The sequence below is a fragment of the Cyclopterus lumpus genome, chromosome 17 (genome assembly GCF_009769545.1).
Source record: "Cyclopterus lumpus isolate fCycLum1 chromosome 17, fCycLum1.pri, whole genome shotgun sequence".
In the NCBI taxonomy this organism is placed as follows: Eukaryota; Metazoa; Chordata; class Actinopteri; order Perciformes; family Cyclopteridae; genus Cyclopterus; species Cyclopterus lumpus.
In genome coordinates, this window is record NC_046982.1 from 2,653,613 (window position 1) to 2,671,830 (window position 18,218).

Consider the following 18,218-nt stretch of genomic DNA (forward strand, 5'->3'; position numbering starts at 1 on the left):
ATAACGACAAGTGAAATAGGGTGAAAAGTCAGTTTTATTTCGAACTAATCATCTTTAAGGCCTTCAGATCATCCTGAAAACAAGATTGAAGTCGATCGGATCATTTTTGTGGGAGAAAACCTTAAATGTATAACAGCGAAAAGTGACAAACAAGCAAAAAACGCCCGAATTCTGCGAATTATTGTGGCCCTAGTGTTCAAATCGCACAAGATTTAGAGTAGAACATGTTTCTACGGAGACAAACCACAACCCCCCCCTTCCTGCCCATCTGCGTGCTGTTGCTCCAGCAGCGCTGGAAGCGGAAGTTATCGAGACGGAGTCGGTGAAATTCCCCGAGCTGTGTGAGCCTACGGGTGATGTTATGAACCCAAACACCAGGGCGTTAGATGTTCTGACGTTTATAAGATGTCCACAACAAGTATAAAGCAGAACTAGTGGTTATTTATTCCGTGGTGAATGGCGGAAATAACTGTTTTTACAGAGTCAAGCCACAGAGACAAGTCATGCCCCCTTTTCCTGCGGTTTATAGACAAGTGCGTCTTATTTATGTACAATTTCTTTTTTCTTTTAAAAATTAGCAGGTGCGGCCTATAGGTGCGCTCTATGGTCCGGAATTTACGGTACCTGTTACCTGTGCATTTTCTGGCACAGTTCTGTTGAAAAAGGGTTGGAAATTAATGCGATTCATCGATTAATCGAACAAATAATCGACAGATTAATCGATTATTATAATAATCATTAGTTGCAGCCCTAGACATATTGTAGGTCATCTGGCTTCAATTATCTGATTGATATACTTTTTTGTATGATTCGGACCCAGTGTATAGGAGAAATGGCCAATTAAGTGTTTTTCACAAAATTCAAAATGACGGAAAATCTAAGTAGGTGCAGCTTTAGGGGTCTGAGAGGCTTTTTTGTAGAGCAGGTGTAGATGTGTGAAAAATTTCAAGTCAATCGGACATTCTGGGTGAGGGGCGTCACCGGTCAAAGTTTGAGGGGGCGCTAGAGAGCAATTAAAAAGAAGAAAAAAATGGACTCCTTCACCAAGCCTGACAAGCTTGCCAAATTTGGAGACTTTTAATAAGAATTCTAGCAATTTCAATAGGTTCCACAATAGGATCCTCTACGACGAAGTCGTCACGGGGACCCTAATTAAAGCTGCAAGCAGCATTGATGGGGCCCTCGACAATTCACGCACGTCAAGGTTACTTGCTTGACGCCGGTTCATGTGGCCAAGTGTCTGGAACCGTCGGACCAAGCGTCCACGAGTTAGACGTTGGTTTTCCTGCATGGTACTTGCTGGCCACCAGTTCACTCAGCCGAGAATGTCTGCGACCGTCGGATCAAGCGTCCACGAGTTAGACGCTTTTTTACTGCATGGAGTGATATGCTGGAAAAGCATCTTCATTTCATAACTGTTAATCACTAAGGTATTTAGATTGTACTGACGACATTTGAAGTCTATCCGATGATTTACCTAGGAGCAGATTGTTATTTTAAAGCAAGAAAAAACTAATGTAAAAATCACACAAAAGTCAAAATGGCCGGTTTAGAGCATGATCCCAAGAGAGTTATTTTTAAGTTTCCATGTGTCACATACGCCTGCCAAGTTTGGGATTTCTATCTCAAACCTACTGTGAGGGCTGCTTTTTTGAAATTTGCCAAAGGTTTGTTGAAATTTTGTAGGGAGCGCTATCGAGCCAAACTTCAATTTTGAAGGATTAAAATACTATCATACAACTACATTTAAGACACTAAATGTGTGTGCTAAATGTGGGTGTGTTTTGAGCATTTTATTTTAGCATTTTAAGTGGTACTTCATGCTCGTAGTACAATGGTGATGAGATAATTCCAGTTTGCAGTGGTTACAAATAGCTTCTGCTACGCAGTCTGGTAGAGATTTAAAATGGAAATGTCCATTTAAAAGTGCCGTACCTTTCTCCATTTTCTCGGTTAATGTGTGCAGCAGTAAGCCCTTTGCAATGCAAAAAAAAAATAATGTTAACGCATGATAAAATCATTGTCTGAGTTAATGGATTGCTACGTTAACGTATTTATAACGAGTTAAAGTGCACAGCCCTAAAACATATATATATATATATATATATATATATATATATATATATATATATATATATATATATACACACTTGTGTTTATCCATTTATATTCTTACATAGCAGTTTTACACTATTGTCTTTTTTTGTTGTTTATTTAGTCTTTCTGAGTATGTACGTGGAGATTTGCAGAGAGATTTGGAGTGATTCTTTACAGTGGTGTTGGATGCCAGGGCAATGCCATCTACAGAAACCACATCACCAGATAATTGATCTCTGAGGTGTTCAGGGCCCAGTAAAATAACTTCAGTTTTGTCTGAGTTTAACATCAGGATGTTGCAGGTCATCCATGTTTTTTAGTCTTTAAGACATGCTTGAATTTTAGTGAGCTGGATGGTCTCCTTTGGTTTGATCGATAGGTATAATTGAGTATCATGTGCATAACACTGAAAGTTTATGGAGTGTTTCCTGATGATGGTTGCCCAAAGGAAGCATATAAAAGGTAAATAAAATTGGTCCAAGCACAGAACCTTGTGGAACTCCGTGATTTACGTTGGTGGTCATCGAGGCTTCATCCTTTACAAATACAAATTGAGAACGATCTGATAAATAGGATTTAAACCAACTTAGAGTGGTACCTGAAATGCCAATCGACGGATCCAGTCTCTGTAATAGGATGTCATGGTCAATGGTGTCGAACGCAGCACTAAGGTCTAATAATACCAGTATGGAGATGAGTCCTTTATCTGATGCAATTAGGAGGTCATTTGTAATTTTCACCAGTGCTTTCTCTGTGCTGTGGTGTTTTCTAAATCCTGACTGAAACTCCTCAAATAAACTATTCTGATGTAGAAAGTCACACAACTGATTTGCGACAACTTTCTCAAGGATCTTAGAGAGGAAGGGAAGGTTAGAGATCATTCTGTAGCCAACACCTTTTGGATTAAGAGTGGGCTTTTTCAGGAGAGGTTTAATTACAGCTACTTTGAAGGCATGTGGTACATGCCCTGTTAGCAAAGACACATTAACAATATCCAACAGAGAGGTGCCAATTAAAGGCAACACCTCTTTAAGCAGCCTTGTTGGGATGGGGTCCAAGAGACAGGTAGACAGTTTAGAAGTAGAAACCGTTGAGGACAATTGGTCTAGATTAATGGGAGAAAAGCCATCCAAATATACACCAGGGCATATAGCCGTTTCCAAGGACACTCCACTTAAGGACAGATCGGCACTGGATGAGGGCAAGAGATCATCAATCTTGCCTCTAATAGTTTAAATCGTTTTAATCTTATTAAAGAAGTTCATGAAGTCATTACTACTGAGGTCTATTGGAATACACAGCTCCACATAGCTGTTACTATCTGTCAGCCTGGCTACAGTGCTAAAGTGAAACCTGGGGTTGTTCTTATTTTTCTCTATTACTGATGAGCTGCTCTGGCATTACGGAGGGCCTTCTTATATGTTTTAAGACTATCTCGCCAAACTAAGCGTGATTCTTCCAGATTGGTGGAACGCCATATGCTTTCGAGCTTTCGTGAAGTTTGCTTTAGTTTGCGGGTCTGAGGGTTATACCAGGGAGCAAACCTCCTTTGCCTCACCGTCTTTTTCTTCAGTGGGGCTATCGAGTCTAGTGTCATTCTCAGTGAGCCTGTAGCACTATCGACAATATGATCAATCTGGGACGGACTAAAGTTAGCACAGAAGTCCTCCGTCACATTGAGACGTGGTATTGAATCAAATGCAGAAGGAATCGCTTCTTTAAATTTAGCTACAGCACTGTCAGTTAGACATCTGGTGTAGAAACTTTTGACTAACGGTGTACACTCCGGGAGTATGAACTCAAAACATATGAGGTAATGGTCTGACAGAAGAGGGTTCTGTGAGAAGACCTCCAAATGCTCAATGTCAATGCCATATGCAAGAACAAGATCGAGGGTGTGGCCAAAGCAGTGAGTGGGTTTCTGTACTCTCTGACAGAAGCCAATCGAGTCCAATAATGAGATAAATGCAGCACTAAGGCAATCATTATCTACATCCACATGAATATTAAAATCTCCTACAATAATAACCTTATCAGTTTTAAGGACTAAACTTGATAGAAACTCTGAAAATTCAGATATAAATTCTGAATATGGACCTGGTGGCCGGTACAGTATAACAAATAGAATTTGCTGTAATGTTTTCCAGGTTGGATGTGAAAGACTTAGAACAAGGCTTTTAAATGAGTTGTAGTTTAGTTTAGGTTTAGGATTCATTAATTGAGTCAAAGATGGCTGCTACTCCACCTCCTCGGCCGGTGCCTCGAGGAATGTGAGTATTAATATGACTTGGAGGAGTTGATTCATTTAGGCTGACATATTCTCCATGGCTCAGCCAGGTTTCAGTAAGACACTATACATCAATGTGATTGTCTGATATTAAATTATTTACTAATACAGCTTTAGATGACAGAGATCTAATATTTAGGAGTCCACATTTAATTATCCTGTTTTGTTGCACTGTTGCAGTAGTGTTGTTAACCTTTATGAGGTTATTTTGTATGACTCCTCTTCTGGTTACTTTTCATTTAATTAATTTAAGTGGCCGTGGGACAGACACAGTCTCTATAGAGTTAAGGTTAAGGGTGGGTAACTGCTCGAATAGAAGTGCAGAGAAGGGTGGAAGACTACAACTCTGCTTCTGCTTCCTGACTCTGGGTCATGGATTAAGTCCGTTAATCAACTTGGCCATGTTTGCAGAAATGAGACGCGCTCCATCCCAAGTCGACTCATCAGATCAGGCTTTCCCCAGAAAGTCTGCCAGTTATCTATGTAGCCCACATTGTTTGCTGGGCAGGGAGGCACCAGCGGTTGAATGATGACATGCGGCTATACATGTCATCATTGATCAGATTGGGGAGAGGGCCAGCGAAAACTACGGTGTCCGACATTGTCTTGGCATAAGTACACACCGATTCCACATTCATTTTAATGACCTACGACCACCGCAGTCGGGAGTCATTACCGCCGGCGTGTATTATAATCTTACTGTAACTACGCTCATCTTTAGCCAGCAGTTTTAAACAAGATTCAATGTCGCCCGCTCTGGCTCCCGGGATGCATATGACTTTGGTCCCTGGCTTCACTATCTTCACGTTTCTGACTATGGAGCTACCTATAACCAGAGTAGGTTTCACAGCGGGTGGGGAAAACTGGTTTGAAACGTGAAGAGGTTGGTGGTGCTCAGTGGGCTTCTGTTTAGACTTCTTCGAACAGTTACCCAGCCATCCGGCTGCTCGGGGGCTGCCGGGGAAGAGCTAACAGAGGCTACCGCTAGCGGCTCCGCCGGCTATGGGAGGGGGCGAGCTAACTAACGAAACTGTCTGAGCTTCAATGGTGCGGAGCCGTGCATCTAACCCACTTAGAACTGCCTCCAACCTAGCAAATGAACTACACTTGTTGCATGTACCGTTATCATTAAGGAAGGCAGAGGAATAGCTATACATGATGGGTGGGCTGCGGCACGATGGTGGCAGCGAGAACCGGTGTGGGCTGCGGCACGGAGGCAGCAGCGGGAACTTAACGTTGACCGCAAGTGGCAGCTGGAACCCAACGTAGTCTGGAGGTTCGGGCCCCCACCTCCGGGGCTGGGGAGGCGCGAACCTTGCCCCTGAGTCTACGCGGCCCACCATAAGCCAGGCGGGTCCCCTTGAACGGGTCAGGGGATGGGTCCACCTTGAAGTGGAACAATCCTCCCTCGCTGGGTCCATGATGGTCGCTTCTTCTGTCACGACTGTTAAAGATCAGAGAGAGAGAGAGAGGACCCAAATGCCGACAACGTTGCAAAATAAACTTTCGGAAAAAAACTAGGCTCTAGGCAGGGAGAACATCTTAGGACAAAACAGTACAAACCGACATGGGGCAGGAGATAAACAGGGTTTAAGTACACAGGGAAGGTGCAGATGATTAGACACAGGAGGAAACAATCAGGGACAGGGCAGACAATCACAGGGACAGGAAGTGCAGGGAAGCAGAGGACGCGAGAGACAAGGACTACAAAATAAAACAGGAAACGAGACACAAAAACCCAGACCGTGACAGGTTATAAGGTTAATGCAAGTCTACAATCCTATTTTTGAAAAAAATCGGAGGTTAACTCCATCACTAAATACACCATTTAGGAATATTGTGGACAGCTTTACATACCTCGGTGTTAAAATCCCGCCTACAATAGAATCCATGGTACCTACTAACTATAACCCTTTTACAGTAGTTAAATCTATTAACTCTTTGCCAATTTCCACGAATATTCTTCCTAAATTCCTGTACCTTTCAAACCATCCCACTTGCTCCTCCTAATTTCTTTACTAAAATGAAACAGCTTTTTTGTAATTATATTTGGAACGATAGACCCTTAAGACTGCGCAAGACCCTGTTATACTTACCATTTGACAGAGGTGGGTTAAAACTCCCTTACCTCCAGGAAAACTATGAGGCGGCCCAACCACGAGCAGCCTCATATTGGTTTGAACACCAGTCAACACTGCACTGGATAAGGATGGAAGAAACCACAACTTCCAAAACCCCCTTATATCTCTACCTTTATTCAGCAAACTCAGCCACTTTGAAGAAACACACTGCAAACCCATTTGTTCAAAATACGCTGAGGTGTTAAGTTATATTGGGGAAAAAAACTAATACCCCAATACTCACCTATTTGGGGGACAGAAACGTTACGCCAGGGACTAACGACTCTGGTTTTAAGTTATGCAGACAGAGCTATCGGAAAGATTTCAGATTTGTATGATTATGATACTCATACTCTTTTACCTTTTAACTTCTTTTACTCTTTTTTAATTATAATAGTTTTATTTCCTCTTACAATCTTGATTTTATGTTTTTAACTGAGACATGGCTTGACAAAAACACAGCTAATGCAGTCCTGATTGAGTCTAGTCCACCTCACTTCAATGTTGTGTCTGAAACTCGACAAAACCAGAGGGGTGGGGGGGTTTGTGCCATATTGAGGGACAATATACTCACCCACAAATTGTCATTTGGGGTTTTATCATAATTTGAGTATGATAAAATGGAGATAAAACAATATTCCATACTTCATATCACTATTTACAAACCACCACAGAATTGTTTTATTGATGATTTTTCTGAATTACTTTCAGTTGTGTGCACTGATTTTGGACTGTTTAGTCATTACAGGGGACTTGAATGTGCATGTGGATGTAGCCAATGACAGGAAAGCGAAAGAACTCACTGCTGTCCTTGATATGTTTGGTCTAACTCAGCATGTGTCTGAGCCCACCCAGAGGGCACACTCTAGATGTGTTCATTACCGAGGGTGTTAATATTTCAAATGTGAATGTCGTTGATGTTGCTTTATCAGACCATTTTTGTGTTTTCTTTGACTCGTCTGTTACACCCAAACCAGCAGTTAGGTCTGCAGTTGTTCGAAAAAGACTCATAAATGACGGCACAGGGACACAGTTTATGGAAATGGTTAGGTTTGAAAATACCCCCATGTTCTAAAGTTGATGATCTGTTGAACTCTTATACATCAAGTGTTTTAAATGTGTTGGATACCATTGCTCCTGTCAAGGTTAAAATGGTTAAAAGTAGGCAAAAGGCACCATGGAGAAAAGAAGACTCGGTCAGGGCACAGAAAAGGGATTGCCGAACGGAAATGGCCCAGTCAAAGCTCAAGGTTCATTATGAGATTTACAAAGAAAGGTTATGTGCGTTCAACTAGACTTTGCGTAGAACAAGGGAGAGTTATTTTTCTGAAATCATCACAAACTGCAGTAATAACTCTCGTGTCCTGTTTGCTACAGTAAACAGATTAACAAACCCTCCTGTTTTGAATTGAATCCTGTTTCACTGCCCTTTGAACTCAATTATATATCTAAGTGTAATAAGTTTGCAATATTCTTTAATGACAAAGTTCAAGGCATTAAAAATGCCATCAATTCCACAACACAAATATCTATTCTGCAGCCAGCTAGACACCTAGAGCTGACACATTTCATACCTGTCACTGACAAAAGAGTCGAAGAGATCATCTGCAGTCTGAGTCCATCGACATGCTGCCTTGATGAGTTACCCACTAGATTTCTAAAGTCTGTGCTGAGCAGTTTGTTACCACAACTCGTTCACCTAGTCAACATCCAGACTGGAACATTTCCAAAGGTCTTAAAAACTTCTCTCATTAAACCTCTTCTAAAGAAGAGCAGTCTGGATGCCACAATACTGAACAACTACCGGCCCATATCAAACCTGCCATTCTTAGGCAAAGTCCTAAAGAAGGTTGTATACCAACAGCTTACTAACTTTCTCCTGTCTAACGATGCTTTTGATACTTTCCAATCAGGTTTTAGGCTCCACCACAGCACTGAGACCGCTCTGATCAAGGTGACAAATGATATCTGCCTGAACACAGATGCAGGCAAATTCTCAGTCTCAGTTCTGCTGGACCTGAGCGCTGGCTGAAAACAGTTCTATTTGACAACTGAAAGTATTTTATCTGCACTCTTCGCTTTTAATATAATTAATTAATGATTATTTTAATGTTTTTATGGAATGATATTATTTGTCCTTTTGTAATTGTATGTAGCTGTGTGACGACCCTCTCACTCTGCAGCTGGGTCCCCGGCCTAACAAGGCTTCCTGGTGGGAGGAGCTCCGAGAGGGCATAAAAGATGGCACCAAGGGGCGTGTCTCGCTCTCTCTCCATGATGCTACCACTCAGCAGGGCCTGCTGCACCAGCCTTGTCCTGTGCTGCTTGGAGCTTTTTGGGTTGTTGTGGAAATAAACAGGTTGCGTTTTGTGAGATCAATGTGTGGCCTCCCTTTTTGTTACTAGCCGTGAGCTAGGTGGTAACAGCTGTAAAGCACTTTGAATTAACTTGTGTACAAATTGTGCTCTATAAATAAACTTGACTTGCCTTAACTTTTAATGAAAACAAGCAAAAGTTTAGCATAGCTACAAAACATTCTTTCAAGAATCTCCAGATAAAAAGCTTCATAACAAAGATACCTAACTCTGTAACTCTCCCCTCTCTAAATTCTTTAGAAAAGATATCTCTAAACCATTATGGTCTGATCTCAAAGTTGTATCAGACTATCATAGCTGCAGCAAAAGAATCCTCAAATAACAAAAGGCTAGCATGGTGTTCAGACCTAAATGAAGAAATCAATACGGTGCCTTGCCCTAGAGAAACTTACATATGTAGTTAAAGGGAAATATAACACCTTTGCAGAGATTTGGAGCTCATGTATGGAGTTTCTGGAGGGGGAAGATTGTGTTGTACCCCTGTAGTCTACCCTTTTTTTTAATTCTTTTTTTAAATTTTTTTTATCCAAACTTGTTCCACACATTTGTATAGTTGGACTGCCTCCTCAGTCGGTAAAAGTCTTGAGCTGAGGCAGCTGCAGTGAATGCTCCGGAGTCATTTACTGCTTCCTCATCGTCCTCCTCTCACTGCACTACCGAAAAGCTGGACTGGTGAGTTCAATCAGCCTTCACCAAAGTGATATCAAGAGGTTTTCTTTGTTTGCTTGATTTATTATTTTTTTTCTTCACAATAATCTGTATTTAACACTAAATGCTTCTTTTGAAATGTATAGATTCATACTTTGCTGGTTCATTCTGGCATATTTATTGTCTTTATTAAATAGCACATTCCTGATGAGGATGAAAAGTCTCTACATGGGACTTTTCATCAGATCAAACAGCATTAGTAGTAAGCTAAATGTTAAACGTATTCTTAAATAGTCTGTTAAGTGACAATAGTTGGATTAAAACAAACTTTACAGTCTCAACAGCTAATGTAAAGCTGCAGAAATATAGGTTTCTACTTTGCTATAAAAAGTAAAAGTAAAACTTTATGATCACACTGGGAATAACTATAAAATACATTAACATTCTTTAATGTAAAATAGGCAAACTGCTGAGTAGTTATTAAGGCACAAGCACTAACAAGACGCACTAGTCAATGGCATAATATTACATACAGTATTATATTTTTTCTTAGATATTTTATTAATTAGGATTTCTTTGTTTGATTGTTAATAATGCCATTGTCTGGATATGTGTTACTGATGATACTGAAGGTAATATAAATGAAGGATAATCAAGTCTAGTTATATTAAAATGTATTCAGGTCCACAAAAAAGCATTAACCACATATCTTGTTAATAGCAATACATAATCACAGCTTTACTCAAAATAAGTCAAACATATATTCTTTATTGATTTATTAATAATAATAAAAAAAGTTTGTAAGATCTATATGTTAACATTTATAACTACAGATTGTATTGTTAATTATAAAGAGAAACCCTGATGAGTATTTATTGATCTAATATCAACAATACCAATGCTTTTACTAAAATATTTGATAAAAACAGATAAATGAGTCAGGAAATGAGCCACCATGCTCTTTTTATTAACTTTGACAGAATACACAAGGCAGATTCATGTGTGTAACAGCACAGCGAATATAGTCATGTATGAATAAACCAAATGTACATCTAGTTTCTAATTATTTGTTTGATAACCACTGTCTCACTGAAAGCTATCACAAAAAAGGAACACCGCATCATATGTCAATATAAACAAGTGTCCAATAAAATAAATTCACAGTTTTCTGAGAGCTAAACCAGAAATAAATGGAGAACTTAACATGAGATCTAAATTGCTATGCTTGCACTATGCAAACTGCAAAGAGGAACAACTACTTCTTGTTTCCTGTAACTAGTTGATTCAGATCTCAAAGTAAGACTGGTCACATCAGGAAAGTGGCACCCCTTTGACGAGCAATCAATTCTCCAAATGTAATTGCCGTGATCAAAGGATCCACTTGAGGTGCGATTTACACAAATGTTTCACATAAAGTCCAACTCTGGTTCATTCTGACATGCACATTTTTGCAGTTGAGCGATAGCAAAGCGTCTTGACAGGAAGGACCTTGAAGGGACAGAAAGCTGGAAAGGAAGTAGAAGGAAATAGATAAAGCTGTCACTGTTACGGTTTGTCTCTGACCCCAAGCGCACGACAACGGGAAGGTTTGTCTTAGCCGAACACATGGCGTAGTTTATTAGAGCACAAAAGAAACACACAAAAAAACTCAAAGTGTCCCCTTAATCCACGAGTGATTGAACATCAAACCCGACAAACCAAAAACTCCTGTTCTCCAGGGGAAGGGAAAAAAGGTAATCCACTTGATGATCGAACAGAAAATAATCTATACAAAAAAATCCAAGAAAATACTCGATACAAAAAATCAGCAAAGACACGAGGGAAACAGCAAAGACACGAGGAGGGGAAGTCCACGGACATCATGGCACGAACTTGCAACGTCAGCACAGACAGTCCTGATCTTTATTTCACGTAGACAACGAGCTGACGAGCTGCAGCTGTGGGACGAGCTGAGTGGCTTCAGGTGTGAGTTGGAGCTCACCTGGCTTGTCCCCGCCTCCAAGCCCGTAGCTCCCTGGCAGCGCTCTGAGGTACCGGGTGTCACCGTGTGAACGGGCTGAGGAGGGAGTCTGGCTGGCTGAGTCCTGATAGTCATAGCTACTTAGCGTTCTTGTACCATTCACTTTTAACTAACTCGTCAAAGTAAAAACTGTAAAGAGGAATGGTTTAAAGACTAGTATTCCAGATTCCAAGGTGAAAAGGGAAGGTTCAAACGTTGGAAATGTTCAACTTCCTGCATTTATTATTTTTATTTTATTGCAAGAATAAACACAGAACAACACTAAAGTGTGTGCGTGTGCTATACAGATATTGTTACACACAAGTTCAGAGAGACAGGATTATTTTACTGCTCAGTCAGCACTTTCTGTTCTCTATTTTGAGAGTAAAATAAGGAATCAACATAAGACGAAAGTCCAAGCATTATTCATGGGTTTAACTGTCATTTCCAAACACCACTTTTATCTTTGAAAACAGTTATATGTTTGGCCGCTCGTTCACAGCTCTTTAATTTCTACAGGCAAAAATAAAATATACAATACATGTATGGAGTCAATAATAAGAAGCATAGTTACTTGAAAGTCAACACTCAGCTTCAATCACTGATGTTAAAAATCTAGGTGTATTTATGGATTCAGACCTTAACGTGGAACAAGACGATTTCAAAATCAGCCTACTATCCCCGGAAGAATATATCAAGGATTACAGGACTTATGTCTCAACAGGATTTAGAGTCGACTTGACTACTGTAACGGTGTGTTCACAGGTCTCTGTAAAAAGAGAAAGCTGCTGTTGTCTCAGAAAGCTGCAGCTGATTCAGAACACTGCAGCTGGAGTCCTCACTAAGACCAATAAAGTGGATCACATCACTCCAGTCCTGAGGTCTTTGCACTGGTTTCCTGTCCAACACAGAAAAAAATGTATGAAGTACTGAATGATTTAGGGCTAGATACATTTGTGATCTGCTGCTACAATATGAACCATCCCGACCCCTCAGGTCGTCTGTGACTGGTCTACTTTCTGTTCCAAGAGTCAGAACTAAAAATGGAGAAGCAGCGTTCAGTTCTTCTGCTCCACATATCTGGAACAAAGTCCCTGAAAGCTGCAGGTCTGCTGAGACCCTCAGGGACCCCCAAAGACCCTCAGCTCATTTAAATCCAGATTGAAGACTGTTCTGTTTGATGTTGCCTTTAATTGAACACGATTCAAGGATATCAATCAATTTCTGCATCTCACTACTGCATTTTATTTCTCTAACTGCAACTTTTCTATTTCTTGCTTTTTCAATGTTTTTAATGTTTTAATGAATGTTTTTAAATCTTGTTTTCTTTTGCATTATGTTTTGATGCTTTTATGTGAAGCACTTTGAATCCTTGTTGTTGAAATGTGCTATACAAATAAACTTGCCTTGCCTTACCTTGCCAACCCAGGAAAACACCATCTATCCACAGTTAATTCAGCTATACAAATAGAAAAGCAGTTAGGATTGACAAAACTCTTGAAATTGCTTACTGTACAGAGCTGACCTACTCATGCCTGAGAATTATTTGTTTATATATACATAAGGGGCCTTCAGGGGGGCAAATATATATATATAAAAGGGCCTGTCAGCACATATAACACTGTCCAAAGTAAAATTATAGCCTTCACTGTCTAACTACACCGCTAATCACGTCGAAATCTATCATCTAATCAAACTAATCACTATAGCACAGATAACAGCATATCAGCTCAACAATAATATTAACACATGATTTTGACATCTGACAACTTGTAGTATGTCAGATCTTTTCTGTGCAGTTGATGACACGTCATTTCAATCAGGGAGAGACCAGTTAGATAAAGAAAGGATACATGTTTATTGTTAACAGATAATATGAAATGATGAAGTCTCAGAGTCTTTGGCGCTTGGACTCTACGGGGAGATTTGCAATTAAGGGGCCGACGCCCCGATCAGTAACGAGATAGATCCCCCCGTGGAGTCCAGACCTGGTGGTGATGAGCTGATAGAATGATGAGTTGGTAAAGCTGATGGATCCGTGAAGACTGGGCAGACATGGGGAGGTGGAGGGGTGCGTGACAGCAGCATGAATGAACTGAAGGTAGAGAGACAGTCATATGTAAATGAGACAGCAGCAAGATGATTGGCTAACCATGTCATTGTTTCTGTGTGCTTATTGGATAGAGGGTATCAGCTGATCTGCGCAGCTGGTGTCATGATTGACGGCGCAGAACAATGACAGCAAGTAACAATGAGTGAGCGTGTGTGAGGAATGATGGCAGATATATGAGGAATAGATGGCGGGCTGAGGGGTATGGTCTTCCTGTCTGAACTTGTGCTAAAGCTCCATTTCCTGGCACCTGACACGTTAGCACTGAGTCTGGAGCAGAGGGGCAGATGAGATTGTGTTTGTGCTGATTAAGGTGGCACAGTCCGGTACAGTTTTAGTGCTCGTTTTAGCATACAACTAAAACCTCAGATAAGTTATTGCTGACGTGTGGTGTCATTTTCTAGGCTTTAATTGACACATACACAAAGACTCCTCTAACATGCATGTTTAATCACCTGCACGGAGAAGATCAGAATCATGTCAGGATTATTTTTTGTCAAGTCCAAAACTTCCACCCTGCTGCCTGCAGCTTTAATTTTGAAAATTGAGCTACTTCCTTCTGTTGTTCAAAAAAGGGTGTGGAATTGGAACTGTTGCTTGCCGCAGGGTTTTTAGCTTCTTACTTTAGCTTGGTATTTGTAGATTGTTCTTGAGGTAGTTTTGGGGGGATGAGCCTGGTGCCCACTGCTTGGCTGGCTCATGGCTTCCCACATCTGTTGTTCTTTTTGGCTCACTTTTGGTTTATTTTGGTAACATTTCTCTAGACCGTAACAACCCTATTGTTTGTTGACAAGAAATCCAAAATGCAGTTGTAAAGACACAAAGATTTGAGTTTATTGATCAGCCTGAATTACAGATTGTTGAAAGGTTTAGTCTTAACAGGAACATATGGACCAAAAGATTGAACTATTTATTAAAGGTCAGGTTAATTTATAGTAAGAGTTAACTTGCATGACATTTCAACATGCAGCCACTTACATTTGGCCAGAGAAAGAATATACATTGTGTCTGAGAGTTTAGCTGAAGTCCAGTACATCGATCCCTGCTCTCTCCATAGTTGCATGTGGAAGTGTCCTTGAGCAAGACACTGAACCCCCAGTTGCTCCCCAGGCGCTTCACTGCAGCCCACTGCTCCTTAATAACTAAGGATTGTCAAATGCAGAGAAGAAGTTATCAATATAGTGTACATTATTATTATAATAATAATAATAACCAGCTGTGTTTCATGAGCAATTTCTTTAACCACCGGCCAACATACTAACATGGATCTTTATTTTCTCACAGATCAACTCCAGCCATGAGCTATGAAGACCAATATCTGATGTTTAAGGACCTTTTCGATGAACCCTATAACATGACTGACCCAAGCTATGTGGTCAGTGAAACTGTCCAGCTCTGTGCAAAGCAGGCTGTCAACCAGTTTGGTGCGAGATTCATCCCAGTTTTCTACTATACCAACTTCCTCCTGAGTTACCTTGGTAATGGGCTCGTTCTCTACATTATCTACAAGTATGAGAAGCTCTGCACAGTGACAAACATCTTCCTCCTGAATTTGGTCCTCTCCAACCTTCTCTTTGCTGCCAGTCTCCCCTTCTGGGCAACCTACCATCTGTCTGAGTGGATTTTTGGCATGGCTCTGTGTAAGATGGTCAGCAGTGCCTACTTCATCGGCTTCTACAGCTCCATCCTTTTCCTCACACTCATAACATTTGACCGATATCTTGCAGTGGTTCACGCCGTGGCAGCCACTAAGAGCAGGAAAAAGGCATATGCCATCATTGCCTCAGTGGCAGTTTGGTGCATTAGTATCGTAGCGAGTGTGAAAGAACTGGTCCTCCAAAATGTGTGGAAGAGTCCGTTTAATGGCCTGATATGTGAGGAGTCAGGATACCCTGAGAGCACCATGGAGCGTTGGCGTCTCGTCAGTTATTACCAACAATTCCTGCTCTTTTTCCTCCTTCCTCTGTTCATGGTGATGTACTGCTACATCAGCATCACTGTCCGCATCCTATCCACCCGCATGAAGGAGAAGTGTCGTGCCATCAAACTCATATTTGTCATCATCTTTACTTTCTTCGCCTGCTGGACACCCTACAATATTGTGATCCTCCTTAGAGCTATTCAGATCTCTCGCCCCAGTGAGGATGATGACTCGTGTTATGATGCAGAGAGCATGGACTTTGCTCTGTATGTAACCCGGAACATAGCCTATTTGTATTGTTGCATTAGTCCTGTGTTTTACACATTTGTTGGAAAGAAATTCCAGGGCCACTTCAGAAGGCTAATGGCTAAAAGGATCCCCTGTCTGAAGAGACACATGAGCCTCAGCAGCCAGAGCACCAGAACCACATCACAGAGGACACCACACTCTGCTTATGAGTACTAAACAGACAGGCTCAAACCAAATTTCAGTTTACTAAATATTTACTTCCTGCCAGAGTCTTAAACACTGTATATCTAATTTTCTGTTAAAAGCAATCAAATATTTTAACATTAAAGGTGCAACATATTGGATTCAGAGCATCTCTCTCTCTCTCTCTCTCTCTCTCTCTCTGTCTGTTGTAATCCCAGCTTTCCCCTGCTCTGTTTACAAAGCCGTGCTGGCCTCATGGGCTTTTAGTGCCTATGAAAATTCAAGAAAGGAATGTTACAAAAGAAAAGGAAATATGATTGGTGACCAATGTGTAATGTTATTTTTTTTTAAAACAATAACCTGTCTGTCCCTCACTGCATTCTGGCTCTGTACCCTCACTGTGGCCCTCACTCCCAAATACATCTTTAAAAAACTCAGTTGTATTTTTTCTTTTAAAAAGGTTCATAAGATCTGTCTGTAGGATTTAATGGCATCTTACAGTGAGGTTGAAAATTGCAACCAACTGGAAACCCCTCTGCTCACCCGAACTACGGTGGTGGTATTTGTTAAACTTATAAGTAAAATTATAGCCTTCACTGTCTAACTAGACCGCTAATCACGTCCAAATCTATCATCTAATCAAACTAATCACTATAGCATAGATAACAGGATATCAGCTCAACAATATTAACACATGGTTTTCATAACGCAAATAGTAAAGTGTAATGCTGCGTTCACACCAAAAGCATTGCGAATATTCAATTTAAATTTGCGTAGTTTGCAACCATTCGCGTGCATGCATGGGTTCTACTCGCGCGCAAAATTCACAACACTTTTGATGTGAAGGCAGCATAAGGGGTAAAGCAGTTCACATCAGAGTTTTCAGACAGCAGTAACTTTAATTTCTCCTCACTGCCTTTAATTAGCCATGATTGAGCTAGACCTGTGATGGACCTTATATAAAAACACAAAACAATATTTAATGTGACTGAGGAAATATCTGACCAAAAATATTGTCCACGAACGTGACCCAGAGAAAAGTAATACTGATGATCTGTTTGATGAGTGAGTTTCCCACAACAACTTGTAGTATGTCAGATCTTTTCTGTGCAGTTGATGACACATGTCATTTCAATCAGGGAGAGACCAGTTAGATAAAGAAAGGATACATGTTTATTGTTAACAGATAATATGAAATGATGAAGTCTCAGAGTCTTTGGCGCTTGGACTCTACGGGGAGATTTGCAATTGAGGGCCGACTGCCCCGATCAGCAACGAGATAGATCCCCCCGTGGAGTCCAGACCTGGTGGTGATGAGCTGATAGAATGATGAGTTGATGAAGCTGATGGATCCGTGACGACTGGGCGGAGATGGGGAGGTGGAGGGGTGCGTAACAGCAACATGAATGAACTGAAGCCACTGCTTGGCTGGCTCATGGCTTCCCACATCTTTTGTTCTTTTTGGCTCAGCCAGCCTCCTTCCATGGCCCTTCTGATGCCCCCCCTCCTCTTTTCTCCTCCTTCCGATTCATAGATTGTGGAGGTCTGGATTGTGGTCCATGCCTACTACTCATGATTCATTAATTTCTGTCATATTCATTAAATGTGTTGGAACTCTGTTCACTCTGTATACATGACATTGGTTGCTCTCCTGAAGGTTTCTTCCCTTTTTCCCTGTAAAAGTTTTTTTTCCTGTTCTGGGTCAGGGATGTCGTAAGTGTACAGATTGTAAAGCCCTCCGAGGCAAATTTGTAATTTGTGATATTGGGCTATACAAAATAAACTGAATTGAAAATGTAATGTCAATGTGAGTTGACCTCCAGAAACCCAGTGCAGGGCATATGGTTTTTGCAAAGTAATTGTTGAACATAACTTTTCTTGAAGACATTTAGTCCATATTTCTATGGGCTGATGCCTAAAATCTCACAATTCTAAACAGATGCCTAAGAGTGTTCCAATCTTGTCAAGTAAATTGTTGAATGCAAAGTGTATTTTTGTATGCATGTATTTGAAACATCTTGTATAAATGCTTTAAAATGAACTGTGTCATAACCCTTTAATAAATATGCCAATCAATCCCCAGTGATATGTTTTTTTTTTTTTCTAAATCTTTGCACCGTTGTATTTTGTGGGAATAGGTGAATGTTTATGCCCGGGAGTTCACATACCTCGGCCTTGTGGGCACTTACACAGCCTGTACATTAGACTCTCCCATCTTCCCCAAACCGA

The 18,218-nt window shown here is 40.7% G+C and overlaps 1 protein-coding gene across 1 annotated transcript; it reads left to right on the plus strand.

Annotated features, from left to right (window-relative positions):
• Window positions 1-9,202: 9,202 nt before the first annotated feature.
• On the plus strand, window positions 9,203-18,066 carry ccr12a (chemokine (C-C motif) receptor 12a). The gene is made up of 2 exons (XM_034556331.1): window positions 9,203-9,551; window positions 14,921-18,066. Exon 2 carries the CDS (start codon window positions 14,934-14,936, stop codon window positions 16,020-16,022), a length of 1,089 nt encoding a protein of 362 aa, XP_034412222.1. The 5' UTR covers window positions 9,203-9,551; window positions 14,921-14,933; the 3' UTR covers window positions 16,023-18,066.
• Window positions 18,067-18,218: the final 152 nt, after the last annotated feature.

Excerpts from the sequence above, each read along its gene's own strand:
- ccr12a (XM_034556331.1), top strand. The coding sequence starts at position 14,934 with ATGAGCTATGAAGACCAATATCTGATGTTTAAGGACCTTTTCGATGAA.